Source organism: Dicentrarchus labrax, unplaced genomic scaffold (assembly GCF_905237075.1).
Source record: "Dicentrarchus labrax unplaced genomic scaffold, dlabrax2021, whole genome shotgun sequence".
NCBI classification, from domain to species: Eukaryota; Metazoa; Chordata; class Actinopteri; family Moronidae; genus Dicentrarchus; species Dicentrarchus labrax.
This window is the reverse complement of record NW_026136720.1, coordinates 1,790,001-1,803,468: the sequence shown is the minus strand read 5'-3', so window position 1 is coordinate 1,803,468 and position 13,468 is coordinate 1,790,001. Positions and strand designations below refer to the sequence as shown.

The window sequence follows — 13,468 nt, the reverse complement described above, 5'->3', positions numbered from 1 at the left end:
ATGTAGTGTAAAAGGCGTTTTGAGTGGTTCACCAGCTTTTTAAACAACCAGTTTACCAGCAAAATGTGCAGTCGGGAACACAGCGGTGGAGACATAGTTTGTCAGTGTTTGGCCAGACCCACGTTCCCCTGCGGCATCTGAGTTCTCACTGCATCGTATATGTCTGTAATCACGTGTCTCTGACCCCGGGGTGCTTCCTATCTACTGACAAGCAAGTTACCATAGACATATGATAGACAAAATAAAGATTTTCTTGCTTGCTTCACAGTGGATGGGTCCAATGTATTTTGGTCATTATCTTACTTGTCCTCTACTGTCACCTCCAGGCCAAAAAGTTCTGAGGGCTGACATTAAAGAACCCCTTTGACTTGTAACAACAAGACTTCTTCCATTCCCAACCTCAGGCCGAACTTTTAAATTTGACATTATTAAATTAATTAGATTGATAAACTCATCTCTGTAAGTTTCATCCATCAAAAATGTTCTTTTTCAAATTTTTTGGTGCGGGTTTGGATTTTTAGGCTCGTTTAATTAGTTTTTACCTGCTCTTATAGGGGAGAGAGGATTTACTGGACCTCGTGGAGTTCGTGGAACAGTTGGACCACCTGGAGCAGTAATAATGTGTGGAAGAGGTGATTATCTTTCAGATAATTTTTTCTACCTTATAGAATTCTTTCATCGGTTGAGTACTTGCTATGTCATTTATTACAATTCAGCATGCAGACAATAGTTTTCTGTTATTATTGTGGGAAGTTGTTCCTTCCTGAGCGAGGAAGTTTTACACTAGTTGCTGTTGAACGGGGCTGACATACAGACAACTGCTGGACACAGAAAATGCTTTTCAAGTTTGTTAAGACACGTTTTTGGATTCAGGTTTGTGTTACATTTTAAGCCTTATAAACCTGACAGTGATTTAACCCTTTAAGAATTAGATTTTTCCCCTATAAAATGATCTTATACCTCACTGTGTGACAGTATCAGATATATTGTGCATCTGCTTGATCTAGCTCTTCTCCAAACACATATGATGTTTAGTGATACATTGAAACCCAATACTCAAATGGAAATATACTAGATGTCATGTGCATCATTGTAAAGTCATTTCCCCCAAATTTGTTCTGGAATTACTTAAAATGAACAGCTGGGGCTGGAGCTGAGAGGACTGAGAAACATAAGTCGTGGTCTTTACAAGAACCCAGTTAATGAGCTAATCACTTTAGCACTAACTATCTCCAATGACCATAGAGTTGAAGTAATATCTCTGTGAAACATCCTGAACATTATATATAATTATTATTAAATTCAGTAATTCAGCTCTGGTTTGCATTATATTGTAAGGTGAATGTTACTGTGAAGATCAGTGAGATCCAGTTTATTGCAACTTTGGTAACTGAATTTACTCTCCTTAATCCAGATCCAATTGATTCTGCTATCCGGGAGACTGAACACTTAAAGAAGAGCTTTGCTAAGGTAGAGCTCAGTAAGTAACCTATTCAAGGACTAAATGGAAGTGAGCACATGTGGATGGAGAAATATATGTATACCTTATTCTTCTGTGTACGTAGGATGTTTGAGAAAGGATTAACTAAATATTTTCAGTTAAATGCTGCTGTACTGGACTCCATTAATCTCATTTAGATGAGGGGAAAACTTTAGTTATTTCAGAGTGTCTGATGCTGCATGTCAATGCCAGGATGGTGATACAGTTTAAAGTTTATGGGAAACAAATGTGTATATGTGCTGATTGATTCCTGATTTGCTGCTTGCTGTTTTCTTTTTGCAGCTATAAACTATGACTTTGTCCGAAGAGTTGGTCAGAAATACTTTGTGTCCTACAAGGAGAGACACTCGTTCTCCAGGGCCGTCGAGTTCTGCTCCCAACAAGGTTTAGATCTGGCTTTGCCCCAGAACGAGGAGGAGAACATTGCACTGACGCAGTTCTTCGGGGACGTTAACAAAGAAGCCTGGATCAACGTCAATAATAAAAAAGCAGAGGGGAACTTTGAGGCAGATATGAATAACCGACCTCTGACCTTCACCAAATGGGGAGAAGGGCAGCCAGACAAATCCATTGAGGCTACAGGCTGCACCATGCTGTCAGAAAATGGCGTCTGGCGAGTGACACACGAGTGCTTCCTGAATGCTTACATTATTTGTCAGTTATAGAGAGTTCTTGTATCACCTGCAAAATAGCATAGCCATTGCTTTTAGAAATATTTGCTCTTATATGTATTAGTTTGTTACCCTCCACTATCCTTGTGATACATCTTAATCCCTTAAAAAAGCATGGCATCATTACTCTTGCTTAGACATACTCTATGAAAGAATTTAAGCAAATAATGATCAGGTTTCGGATGTCTTGTTCCAGTGAGAATAAAATCTCTAGTAGTTTGGTGACGTATTGCTCAACATTTTGCTTGGGACTGGTGAAACTTGAAGGAAACTACAATAAATTTGTGTTCATTTTTGCATTCGCAACTTCTTGGAGGGACTGATTAACATTTCAAAAGTGGTGTTTTGAAAGCATGAAAATAAAGCAAACTGCAGGGAATGAGTCTGATTCCATTCATTCATTTACAAACTCTGCCGCTCTGATCATCTCTCCTGTCAATCACACTGAGTAGAACAACCATTTGATTTTCTACAGAAAGATTCACATCATTTAATGTAATAAATGTATATTTATTGGTGATGTATAGGGTATACACTGTTATTTTTTATCAATTAGTTTATTATTTCTGTTTTCTTTGATGTGTCACATTGCTACTTATTACTACAGCACACCAATTTTACCTGCCTTCAAGACTGTTTAATCATCAGAAACAATGTACTCAAGAATAAGAAGCATTTGCTGTTGTTTAAATGTCTGTTTGCCAAATTCAGACCTCTTTTTATTATCAGATCATTGTGTATATATATATATAGGAGAACTGCTGCATCCTGGAACCTTCCTTGATTTTCTCTCTTTGTTTTTTCAAATGAACAAAATACAGGTTTTATTGTGTCTAATAATTAATTTATTTACCCAAATCACCTCTGAGATAGTTGGTAGTGTAAGATAAGATAATGTAGTGTTATTGAAGGTTTGTGTTGGAGCAGCTGATATGAACACTAAACCAGTGCTACAAGTTTGTAGAGAATAAGTGACATCTGAGGACGCCCTCTAGTGGAGTTCATAACAAACTGCAGCCTGTGGCCTCATGAGGACATGCTCTTAATAAATAACTACAGTCTGATGCTGAAGCACATTATATTAATGCAGAATAATGAGATCTACGTCTGATTGGTACGAAGTAAAAAGTATTGTACTTCAACTACTTCTAAAAAGGGAGAATCACAGAGAAGCTCATTAATCTACTGCTGTGGTCCAATCAGAAGGATTCTCCATCTCAGTTTAAAACTCTTATCTTCCTCCTTCTGATGTAATCTGTGAGAAGTCTTTCAGATAGAGAAAAGGTGCTCAACACTTGCAGAGGGATTATTTGCTATAATGGATCATAGACTGTATAGTGTTGGAAGATACAAACTGAAATGGTTACAGTCAGAAGGAGACATTGGCAGAGGGAGGAAGTAACAAAGTACATTTACTGACGTACAAAAGTACAACAATCAGGTTGCCATACTTTACTGGAGGATTTCTGTTTCTTGAGGTTTGTTATTTTTTCACTAATACATCTGAGGAGGAAAACTGTACTTTTTACTCCACTGTCTCACAGCTGGATATGCTGATTCCTTTGTAGGTTGAAAAAAATAAACTGTATTGTCCAGCCAAGCAGGATAACTGTCTTTGGTTTCACACAGGATAATATAAACACAAATATGCCCATAAGTCATAAACATCACATGAACAGAACAAATGTTTCTCAGTTGTACAACAATCAGTCTATTTGTGGGGGTCCAATCCTGAGGTTTGTGTAGAATTTGAGTTTTTTCTACTATTATTTTGAAAAATGTTCTGACTTATTTTATCATAATTTGTTATTTGCTCAGTTGATTTAAAGGGTTAATGTTATCATCAAAGTTCATACACATCAAGGGAGACCACACAGATAATTAAGGTGTTTAAGACGAAATAAATGTATTAAACCAATATTTACTCAAAACAAAGTATGAAAAATATGTACATCAGTGTTGTCAGTAGTATAGTGAGTGTGTGGATATGAGCAGAGTGTCGTGTATGGGAAAAGGTAACCGGATAAACAAATCTTAGCAAACCCAGGACCTGCTGGCTGGAAGGAGGGAGAGAGAACTAACTGATTCAACCCCCTATATAGCCTTGAAATCAGGGAGCAATCACGTGTAACTCATCTAGCAGTCACACCCCTGCCACTCTGTCTCCTGTAAAGAACAAAAGGGGAAAAGACACAGAACAGAACAACCAGAGTGGGGGGGGGGGCATCACACTGTTTTATGTTTGTTTTTGTTTTATTTCGTTGTTCCAACTGCTGAAACCAAACCTAGAGCCACATGAGTACATATGTTTATTTGATAAACTGTTAATGTTATTTGCATTCTAACATTAAAATGTCCACAGTAGTTAATTAATATGTTGAGTAGTGGACTATACAATGGTTATGTTTATATTTTTTATTCTCTTTCAAAGTGTTAGAATTCAGTCATATTTTTAATGTTTATAACAGATTATAATGCTGTAATGCAGTTTTTAGAGAGTAAAAACATTTTGGACAACGTGCTTCTAATAAGATGAGATCAGTCTTTGGAGATTTGAAACAATATGAGATTTTGACTGTTTGGTTAGATTCTCTAATGCTTTTTTCCTTGAAGCCCCCCTTGCTCAACAGAAAGCCAGCAGCAGCAGCTCAGAGCAACAAGTTTCCAAACCAGGAGAAGTTCCCTGTGACGTCTGCACTGGAACCAAACTGAAGGCCCTGAAGTCCTGCCTGGTGTGTCTGGTCTCCTACTGTGAGACTCACCTGGAGCCTCATCTGACAATGTCAGGCCTGAAGAGACATCAGCTGATCGACCCTGTGGAGAACCTGGAAGACAGGATGTGTACGAAGCACGATAAACTGCTGGAGCTGTTCTGTAAGACCGACCAGATGTGTGCTCTGCACTGTTTTAGACCACAAGACACATGATGTTGTTCCTCTGAAAGAAGAATATGAAGGAAAGAAGGCCGAGCTGGGGAAGACTGAGGCTGAAATTCAGCAGCTGATCCAGAAGAGACGACTGAAGATTCAGGAGATCAAACGCTCAGTGGAGCTCAGTAAGGAAGGTGCAGACAGAGAGATAGCAGATGGTGTTCAGGTCTTCACCGCTCTGAAGGAGTCTGTTGAGAGAAGCCAGGCCGAGCTCATCCACACGATCAAAGAGAAGCAGAGAAAGACAGAGAAACAGGCTGAAGGCTTCATCAAAGAGCTGGAACAGGAAATCTCTGAGCTGAAGAAGAAAAGCTCTGAGGTGGACCAGCTCTCACAGTCTGAAGACCACCTCCACCTCCTCCAAAGCCTTCTGTCCCTGAACGCTGCTCCAACCACCAAAGACTGGACAGAAGTCAGCGTCCATCCACCTTCATATGAGGGGACTGTGGTGAGAGCTGTGAATCAGCTGGAGGAGACACTCAGTAAACAGATGAAGAAGGTTGAGCTGAAGAGGGTCCAGCAGTATGCAGTGGATGTGACACTAGATCCTGATAAAGCAAACGCCTGGCTCATCCTGTCTGATGATGAGAAAGAATTTTACTGTGGTGATGTAAAGAAGAATCTTCCAGACAATCCAAAGAGATTTGATTATTGTCCCTGTGTCTTAGCACAGCAGAGTTTCTCTTCAAGAAGATTTTATTACGAGGTTCAGGTTAAAGGGAAGACTGACTGGGATTTAGGAGTGGCCAGAGAGTCGATCAACAGGAAGGGAGTAATCTCACTGTCTCCTCAAGATGGTTACTGGACGATATGGTTGAGGAATGAAAATGAGTACCAAGCGGCTGCTGGCCCTGGAGTCCATCTCTCTCTGCAGTCTCAGCCTGAGAAGGTGGGGGTGTTTGTGGATTATGAGGAGGGTCTGGTCTCCTTTTATGACGTTGATGCTGCAGCTCTTATCTACTCCTTTACTGGCTGCTCCTTCACGGAGAAACTTTACCCATACTTTGGTCCCGGTCTTAATCATGCGGGTAAAAACTCTGCCGCTCTGATCATCTCTCCTGTCAATCGCACTGAGTAGAACAACCATTTGATTTTCTACAGAAAGATTCACATAATTGAGTGTAATACATTTATTGGTGATGTATGGGGCATACATTGTGTTTGTTCAGATTTTGATCAATGTGTATATTTTACTTTTCTCATTTTATGTGTGGCTACTTATTGATGTAATCTAATGTATTCTTATAACTGCATTTGCCTTCAAGACTGTTAAATCATAAAAAGATTTTGTTCAGTGCACAGTTATCTTTTTTTATCCCAAATGGGAAATTTGAAATTTTCTATTGCACTTGGTAGAACCTGAGGGAAGAATTTCAAACTGAAAGTGAAGGGAGTGGTTTGTACAGTCCAAAACATGATGGTCAAAGATAAACATCAGTGGGGTTTGTGAAACACCTATCACCTTCCCAGCAACCTTAACAGTGTGGTTCAGGTGGTTTTTATCCTTTATGTTCAGCTTACTGTACCAAACAATCACAGAACGTACAAGTACAGTACAAATGTTGCTATCTCTTCTTACAGACTGCATCCGAATTTACCTGTTTTGTTTCTATTGTTACGGCCGCCGCTTTAGTGTATATTCATTATGGTGTTTCATGTGATTCCCTGTTGAGGATTGGTCCTTCTGGAGCAGAGACCGCCTACTTCCTGGTTGCTGTCCCCTGGCATCAGTGATCGGTGTGGCTGCAAGTCCACTGAAGCTACCAATCAGGAGTCTTCAATCAACCCCAGCTGCACTTAAATAAGCTTGTGTGTCCACAGTTCAGGGCGGCTGTGAACTAGTGATCAGTTCGCCTTGCTGTTGGTTGCACACCATTGTGTTAGAGTGTCTGTACTTTCTAGTGTTGCCTGGCTGTTATCTGAGTGGATTCAGCCTGTGCCTTTGTAATCTTTTGTGACCTTTTAAGTTGCTTAATAATTGCTAGTTTGGTTTTTGTCACTAGTTTGTAAGCTTATGGGTGCTGATCTCTTTTTGTTCAGTGTTATCCAGTCATTTTCATTTTGTGTACTAGTTATTTGTCAGCACCTGTATAGCCTCTCTTTTGTTATATTTCATTGTGCAAGCACACTCTCCTTAGTTAATTAAAACACCTGATTTTAACCCGAACCTGTCAATTGTTATATTCCATCTCTCTTCCAATTCCAATTGTAACGTAATGTCGTAACACTATTAACTTTTTAACCTATGTGTTTTAACTAATGTGAACTGTCTTTGAGTACCATGTAAATTGCTACATAAGATGTATTACATATATATATTATAATACACACACACACAAGAACTATATTCAAAAGTGTGTGTTGATATATGTCAGTGCCAAAGATGAATTTCCATTTTATGCAAATTTAATGGACAATAAAGTAATCCTAATCTGCTGGTGATGAACTGGGAAGACTTGCATCTGTCTGCAAAGGAGCGTAAAATGTGACAGAAATCTTCTCCAACTTCAGATTGAGACACAATATGTGTATTTGTGTCTTGGACATTTGAACCAGTTTGTCTCTAGCAGTCAGCAGTGTCCACGGGGTCCAAAAGTGTTCACCTCACCTCACCACCACCACCACCTCAGGCTGTTTGTTGCAGTGTGAAAACTTTATGTTGAATGTTGGTATGCAGCAACACAACATACTGTGATGAGAAACCCTATAAATCAGAAATATCAGAACAAAGAGAGACTTTTTCTTTCATACAGGAATAAAAGAGGGATATTTACTTCTGTCAAGGGAGTACACTGATGATTGGTCAAAAGGTTCATCTTTAACTGCATTTCAGTGACTTTCTTCACATCAAAATATAGTACAAATACATATAATCTCAATATCAATTCCAGTTTTAAGGACAGCGGCCTTGTGTTTAAATAAGGATCAGTGACTGTGTAGCAATAAAGTTAAAGTTTCTTTCTTCCAGAAAACTGCTATAAGTGACACCAGTGGTCATTAAGTGATCTATGTAGTCACGAGCAAGCATCATCCTGGGCGTCGGCCAACAGCGACAAACATTAGACTGAACGTTAATAACTGACAATCATATTTAGAATAACGTTTGTCGGGCTCTACAACGTAGGATGTTAGAGTGGTCTAACTGTAATAGTTTAATCAATTAATGGTTATCAAAAAGTATAATTATCAAAAGATAATAGAAAATGACTTTAATTCATATTTAAGTTCTTCTGGGCACCACCCTTAAATAAGGGAACCATAACCAATAATCGATTGATCAGTCTCATAAAAATTACACTAAACTATTAATTCAGAAGTCAGATTAATAATTAAATTAATAACTACAACCAAAATCATTAATAATAGCTAAAGTGGGAGCTTTGGAGTTCTACATAGAAGAGGTTGGTATCACCCACTCTTGTACGAAATTAAATAGGCCAGCATATATAAACACAAACATTTATTAAAGAGAAATAATAAAAGCAGAGGAAAAATACACAATATACAATCTAACTTAAATTCAATTCAATTAAATTTTATTTGTATAGCGCCGATTCATAACAGAAGTTATCTCAGGACACTTTTCAAATAGAGCAGGTCTAGACCGAACTCTTTAACATTATTTACAGAAACCCAACAGTACCACCATGAGCAAGAACTTGGCGACAAGGGCAAGGAAACACTGCCTGTTAAAAAGGCAGAAACCTAGGACAGATCCTCCGGCTCTAGGTGGGTGGTCGTCTGTCTCGACCAGTTGGGGTGAGAGAGAGAGAGAGACAGAGAGACAGAGAGAGAGAGAGACAGACAGACAGGTGCACAGCAACAACAGTATTGGCAATGGAAACTAAGTTAGAGGGGAAAGAAGTGTGTGTGTGTGTGTGTGTGTGTGTGTGTGTGTGTGTGTGTGTGCGCGTGCTTGCCATAAAAGTATCATGGCCTTTGTCCTCCGACCGGGCGTGTTTCCTTTCCCTTTCCCCTTCTGTAACCTGACTCGAATACGGACAATCATTTTTTGCACTTTTTGTATGTTATTAAACTGTACATTTGATCTTTTATATATATATATATATATATATATATCGTTATATACATATTTATATTTTGTTCTTAATAGATGTTGCTTGTATAACTGGAGTTTGTAACAAAAATAATTTCCCCCTGGGATTATTAAAGTATTTCTGATTCTGATTTGTCTCTAGCCACTACTAGAGAGGTTTTGTGACTTACATACAGGCCCCAGGACACTTCCTTTGTCTCAGCACATGGCCATATTCCAACATTTCCCTTTTGGTCCAAGTTCATGTTTAAAGGTCTCCTTGGATCCCAACACGTTACAATCTGCAATGTTCCTATATTTTATTTGGACCATTATTTCCATGCTACTAACTAGCTCACCGCTTACAAATCAGCCATCAGCCAACACCACAAAGCAACCAACACCAGAACTTACAAATGACAAACCAGCCAGATCAGCCCCGGGAGTCTGGATGAAGCAAGCTAACAGTATTAAGCTACATCCAAGGCTCATTGATGCAGGTGGGGAGTGAAGGTTGGCCTGTGTGGTCCGATCCAACAGATGAGCTACTGTAGCTCAAACTGCTGAAACAGTTAATGCTGGTTCTGATAGAAAGGGGTCAGAACACACAGTGCAGAGCAGTCTGTTGGTCTGGGACCAGTCAGGGAGTCCAGTGCTCACAGTGTACTGCTGATCGGTGTAAATCAGTCCACAGGCAACAGAGAAAGTCAGGCAAGGTCTCATTTTAAATAACAACCCGTCACTAATTGGGATGTGATTAATACATAAAAATAATATGTAAAATGCTTCAGAATCTGATATGTGGAACCTTTAAAAACATTAAAATGAAACACTAGATCATCCACACACATACACACACACACACACACACACACACACACACACACACACACACACACACACACACACACACACACACACACACACACTCACTCACACGCCTCCTCAGTGTCTCCAGCTGCCCAATTTTCCTCTTTGGATGTTTTCTGGGGGGAGGAGCATCCCCTTCTCCCACTCAGAGCAAATCCTCCATTGATCCTTCTCCTCTCTCTCTCTCTCTCTCTCTCTCTCTCTGGTGTTTTCTGCCGGTTCAGGAGGACCCAGTTTCAGTTTCGCGTCTCCGTGAGTCACAGCTGCTGAGGATGGACGCTCGGATCTTCACCCTGCATGTCCTGACGCTCTGCTGCCTCATTCACGGTAGGCTTAACACACACACAGACACACACACACACACACACACACACACACACACACACACACACACACACACACACCTCAGCTTTGTCATGAATCACTCCAGCTGTTTAGTTTTTGACTGTGAGCAGCAGATTACACAGAGAGCAAACCATAATTACAGTTTTCTTCATGTGGTAAAGGATAGAAAAAAATAAAACACATAAAACCCCAGATTTTGCTCATGCAAAGGGAAACAAAACTAAATACAACCAATAAAAGATCAAAACTGTTTTAATCTTGCTTTATTTTATTTAGAGTGCTATATACTTTATACAGTGGATGAAATTAGCCTGAAAACTTCCTCATGAAGTGTTGTCTTCTGAAACTAAAGTGACAAAATGTCACACAATATAAATGTGAATTCTGAGTGTCTGTAAGGCTGCGTTCACACTGCGAGCTTTATCTGCTCTGATTCGTGTTCGGTTGTTGACATTATTTGTAAAATGTGGCTCATAGCTCAACGGGTCACGGTCCTGAAGCATGACCAATGTCAGTCTAAAAGCCACATGAATTCTGATGTGACTGTTCACATTGAGGCTGCACTGCAAAATCTCAGACCTGTATGTGATTTGGGCCACATATGAAAGGCTACGTCGTCCCCGTACCCCGTCACGCTGTAATACGTAATCTGGCGCCTGCCGACAAAGTATCCTGCAAACAGCAGGCAAGCTAACTTCTTACTCATTACTTCTGGATTATATCAACACCAAATAAGCAAATAAATAGGAAACAATATCAAAAAGAAGTATTGATGTAAGTGTATTCTATAAGACAACACAACAATGTGACCGTAGAAAAGAAAAATGGAAACGGAAATAATTAAACATGCAAAGACTTTGCATCCACAGTGTGTCCTCTGCTCAGTGTATTTTTAAAGAAACTGTAATCCTGCAAATACATTTTCACAAACTGAAGCTGCTCTCAGGTCTGCAGCGTCTACGCAGGAAGGTGATATATGCTGATTGTCAAGTGTTACGGGCTGTGGACACCTCAAGGCTTCAGATTATTTACTGTGTGACTGCCAGAAGAGCTCGTCCATAGAAGAGGAAGAAGCACACGACACAACTTTGAACGTCTTTGAACTCATTTATGTTTCAGTGAGTGGATATTTTCTTAGAATCAAAAGGAAAACTCTGACTTTAATATTTATGCGCTGGAATATTAAAGCTTAAAGTCAGCTGTGTCATCGCTTCTGCTAAGACTCTAACAAACACACTTGAGAGATCTGCTTCAGCATCCCTGTCTCTTTACTTACCTCCATTTTAAGGATTAAACTCAACTTTTAAACTTTTATTTCCCCATCGAGGTCGTCTGAGCCTCGTCCAGCTCTGTGAAGCAAAATGATTTCATGTAAACAAACGTATAAATGGGAAGGCTAATACAAATATTATGTAGACTTCATATCTTATAATGTACGTTTTGGACGGACAGAATTGAATCCCTGACATATACTGCTTACATACTCCTGTCAGAAGTTGAATTTGTCAATACTTTTATTTAAATAAATTGAAAATATGAGATCTCCCTGTTTCCTGGTTCTGTAAGTCCTGTTTAAATTCACTCACTCTCTCTCCCAGAGGTTCCTGTCGACCTCTCCCGCCAAACCACAAAAATAAAAGCAAAAATATTAACCAAAATAACCTTTAGAAATATATGCAGTAACTTATGCCCCTTTTAAACGTGTACTCCGGGACCGAAATATCCTGACTTTAAATCTCCAGCTTGGGTCAAACTCCAAAGCTCCGGTTCCTACAGTTCCTTGCCTGCATGAAGGGCCAATATAAATCATCATGCAAAGTTACTCTAGAGGAGTCCCAGAATAGAATACGTCCACTTTAATAGTTTCTTTTGTCAAACTCTTACCATAAGCAGGCTGCAGCTATAAAGTGAGTTAATAATGGCAGCAGAAACAGACACAATAAAGTAATGTGTCTGTTGTGTCCTCAGTATTTCAAACAGTGACCCTGAGCACTGGGACAGTTCTAATAAAAAGATGTGTGTAGTGTGTTTTTAGTCTCCCCCTTCTCCCCCACGGTCGGTCCCACCCAGCACCTGTCAATCAGCTTTCATCTCTTACTGATGTAACCAGCACCCATAAAGCCTTTAAAGCCCCTTTACACTCTGCGACTTTGGGCTCTGTGAGATAAAAGGTGACAATCGTGAGAGAAATGTTGAGAAATCTTTGAATGTTGATCTTCGATCTGACTGTGATATGTGTCCATCGACGGCACATCTGGAGACCAAAGACAGAATTCTCACAATCAGACTACGAACCCTGAAATCAGAATATGACATCAAATGACACATTTGGGTGAAAAAAAAAAAAATAAATAAGTAAAATGTGTTTTTGTTAAATAACCTTTCAACTATAATTATATGTATTCAAACGCTTGTTTTCACTCTGTGTGTTCACTCTGTGTGCTGCTGGTGTGATAAATATCTATTTTCATACATTTCATAAGGGTGCTGCAGATGGATGACACAAGCTGATGTTTCTGCTCTCGTATGCTTTTGCTGCATTCAGTGGCGGACTCAGGCTGTTTGAGGGCCATAGAGCAGGACTGCACAATTTGAAAATTGTACTGAAATCACAATATGGCCAAGTACAATATGCAAATCACAATAGCTGCAACGTTTTAATAGAGGTAAAACAAACAGCATTTTATTGAAGTGCTGTAGAGCTGCAGAGATGTTCTGGTCTACAAACCTTCTTCTCCAGATTTAAGAAAGCATCTTTGTTTGGAACAGACCCCAAAAATAAATTGTGTTAATTTATTTTTTTTGAAAATTAAATTAAATATGTGATGAAAAAAGAAAGATAATTCCGACATTAATCGTGAATCATATTGCAGTCGCAATATCTATCAAAAGAATCGCAATATGAAGTTTTTACCATATTGTGCTGCCCAATCCTCACTTCGTCACGTTTTCTCCACTGGAAGGGAACCCTAAAAGATTATTGTGTTTTACTTTCTGGCATTTTTTTCAAACATGGGAGCACAACAGGAGGCAATCATCGTTCATTCTTTATTCATTCATCTTACACTGAGAAACGACATGCACATCTTCTTGCTTCCTGCACACACACACACAC

General features: G+C 39.4%; 4 protein-coding genes across 4 annotated transcripts in view; 3 read left to right on the top strand and 1 right to left on the bottom strand.

The window, feature by feature from the left end:
- LOC127352450 (E3 ubiquitin-protein ligase TRIM21-like) overlaps positions 1–13,468 on the bottom strand; it is a 65,027-nt gene that overhangs the window by 6,230 nt on the left and 45,329 nt on the right. The gene's annotated exons all lie outside the window — the stretch shown is intronic.
- LOC127352480 (mannose-binding protein C-like) lies at positions 559–2,544 on the top strand. The gene is made up of 3 exons (XM_051380910.1): positions 559–632; positions 1,415–1,480; positions 1,784–2,544. The coding sequence occupies exons 1-3, from the start codon at positions 620–622 to the stop codon at positions 2,164–2,166; spliced, it is 462 nt and encodes a 153-aa protein (XP_051236870.1). The 5' UTR covers positions 559–619; the 3' UTR covers positions 2,167–2,544.
- LOC127353875 (E3 ubiquitin-protein ligase TRIM21-like) lies at positions 4,119–6,180 on the top strand. The gene is made up of 3 exons (XM_051383463.1): positions 4,119–4,145; positions 4,803–4,954; positions 5,061–6,180. Exons 1-3 carry the CDS (start codon positions 4,119–4,121, stop codon positions 6,178–6,180), a joined length of 1,299 nt encoding a protein of 432 aa, XP_051239423.1.
- Positions 10,171–13,468, top strand: part of LOC127352449 (neuronal acetylcholine receptor subunit alpha-7) — a 43,124-nt gene continuing 39,826 nt past the window's right edge. The window contains exon 1 of the mRNA XM_051380828.1: positions 10,171–10,335. Within this exon, the coding sequence (XP_051236788.1) occupies positions 10,281–10,335 (55 nt within the window). The 5' untranslated portion in view covers positions 10,171–10,280. The remainder of the gene's footprint in view (positions 10,336–13,468) is intronic.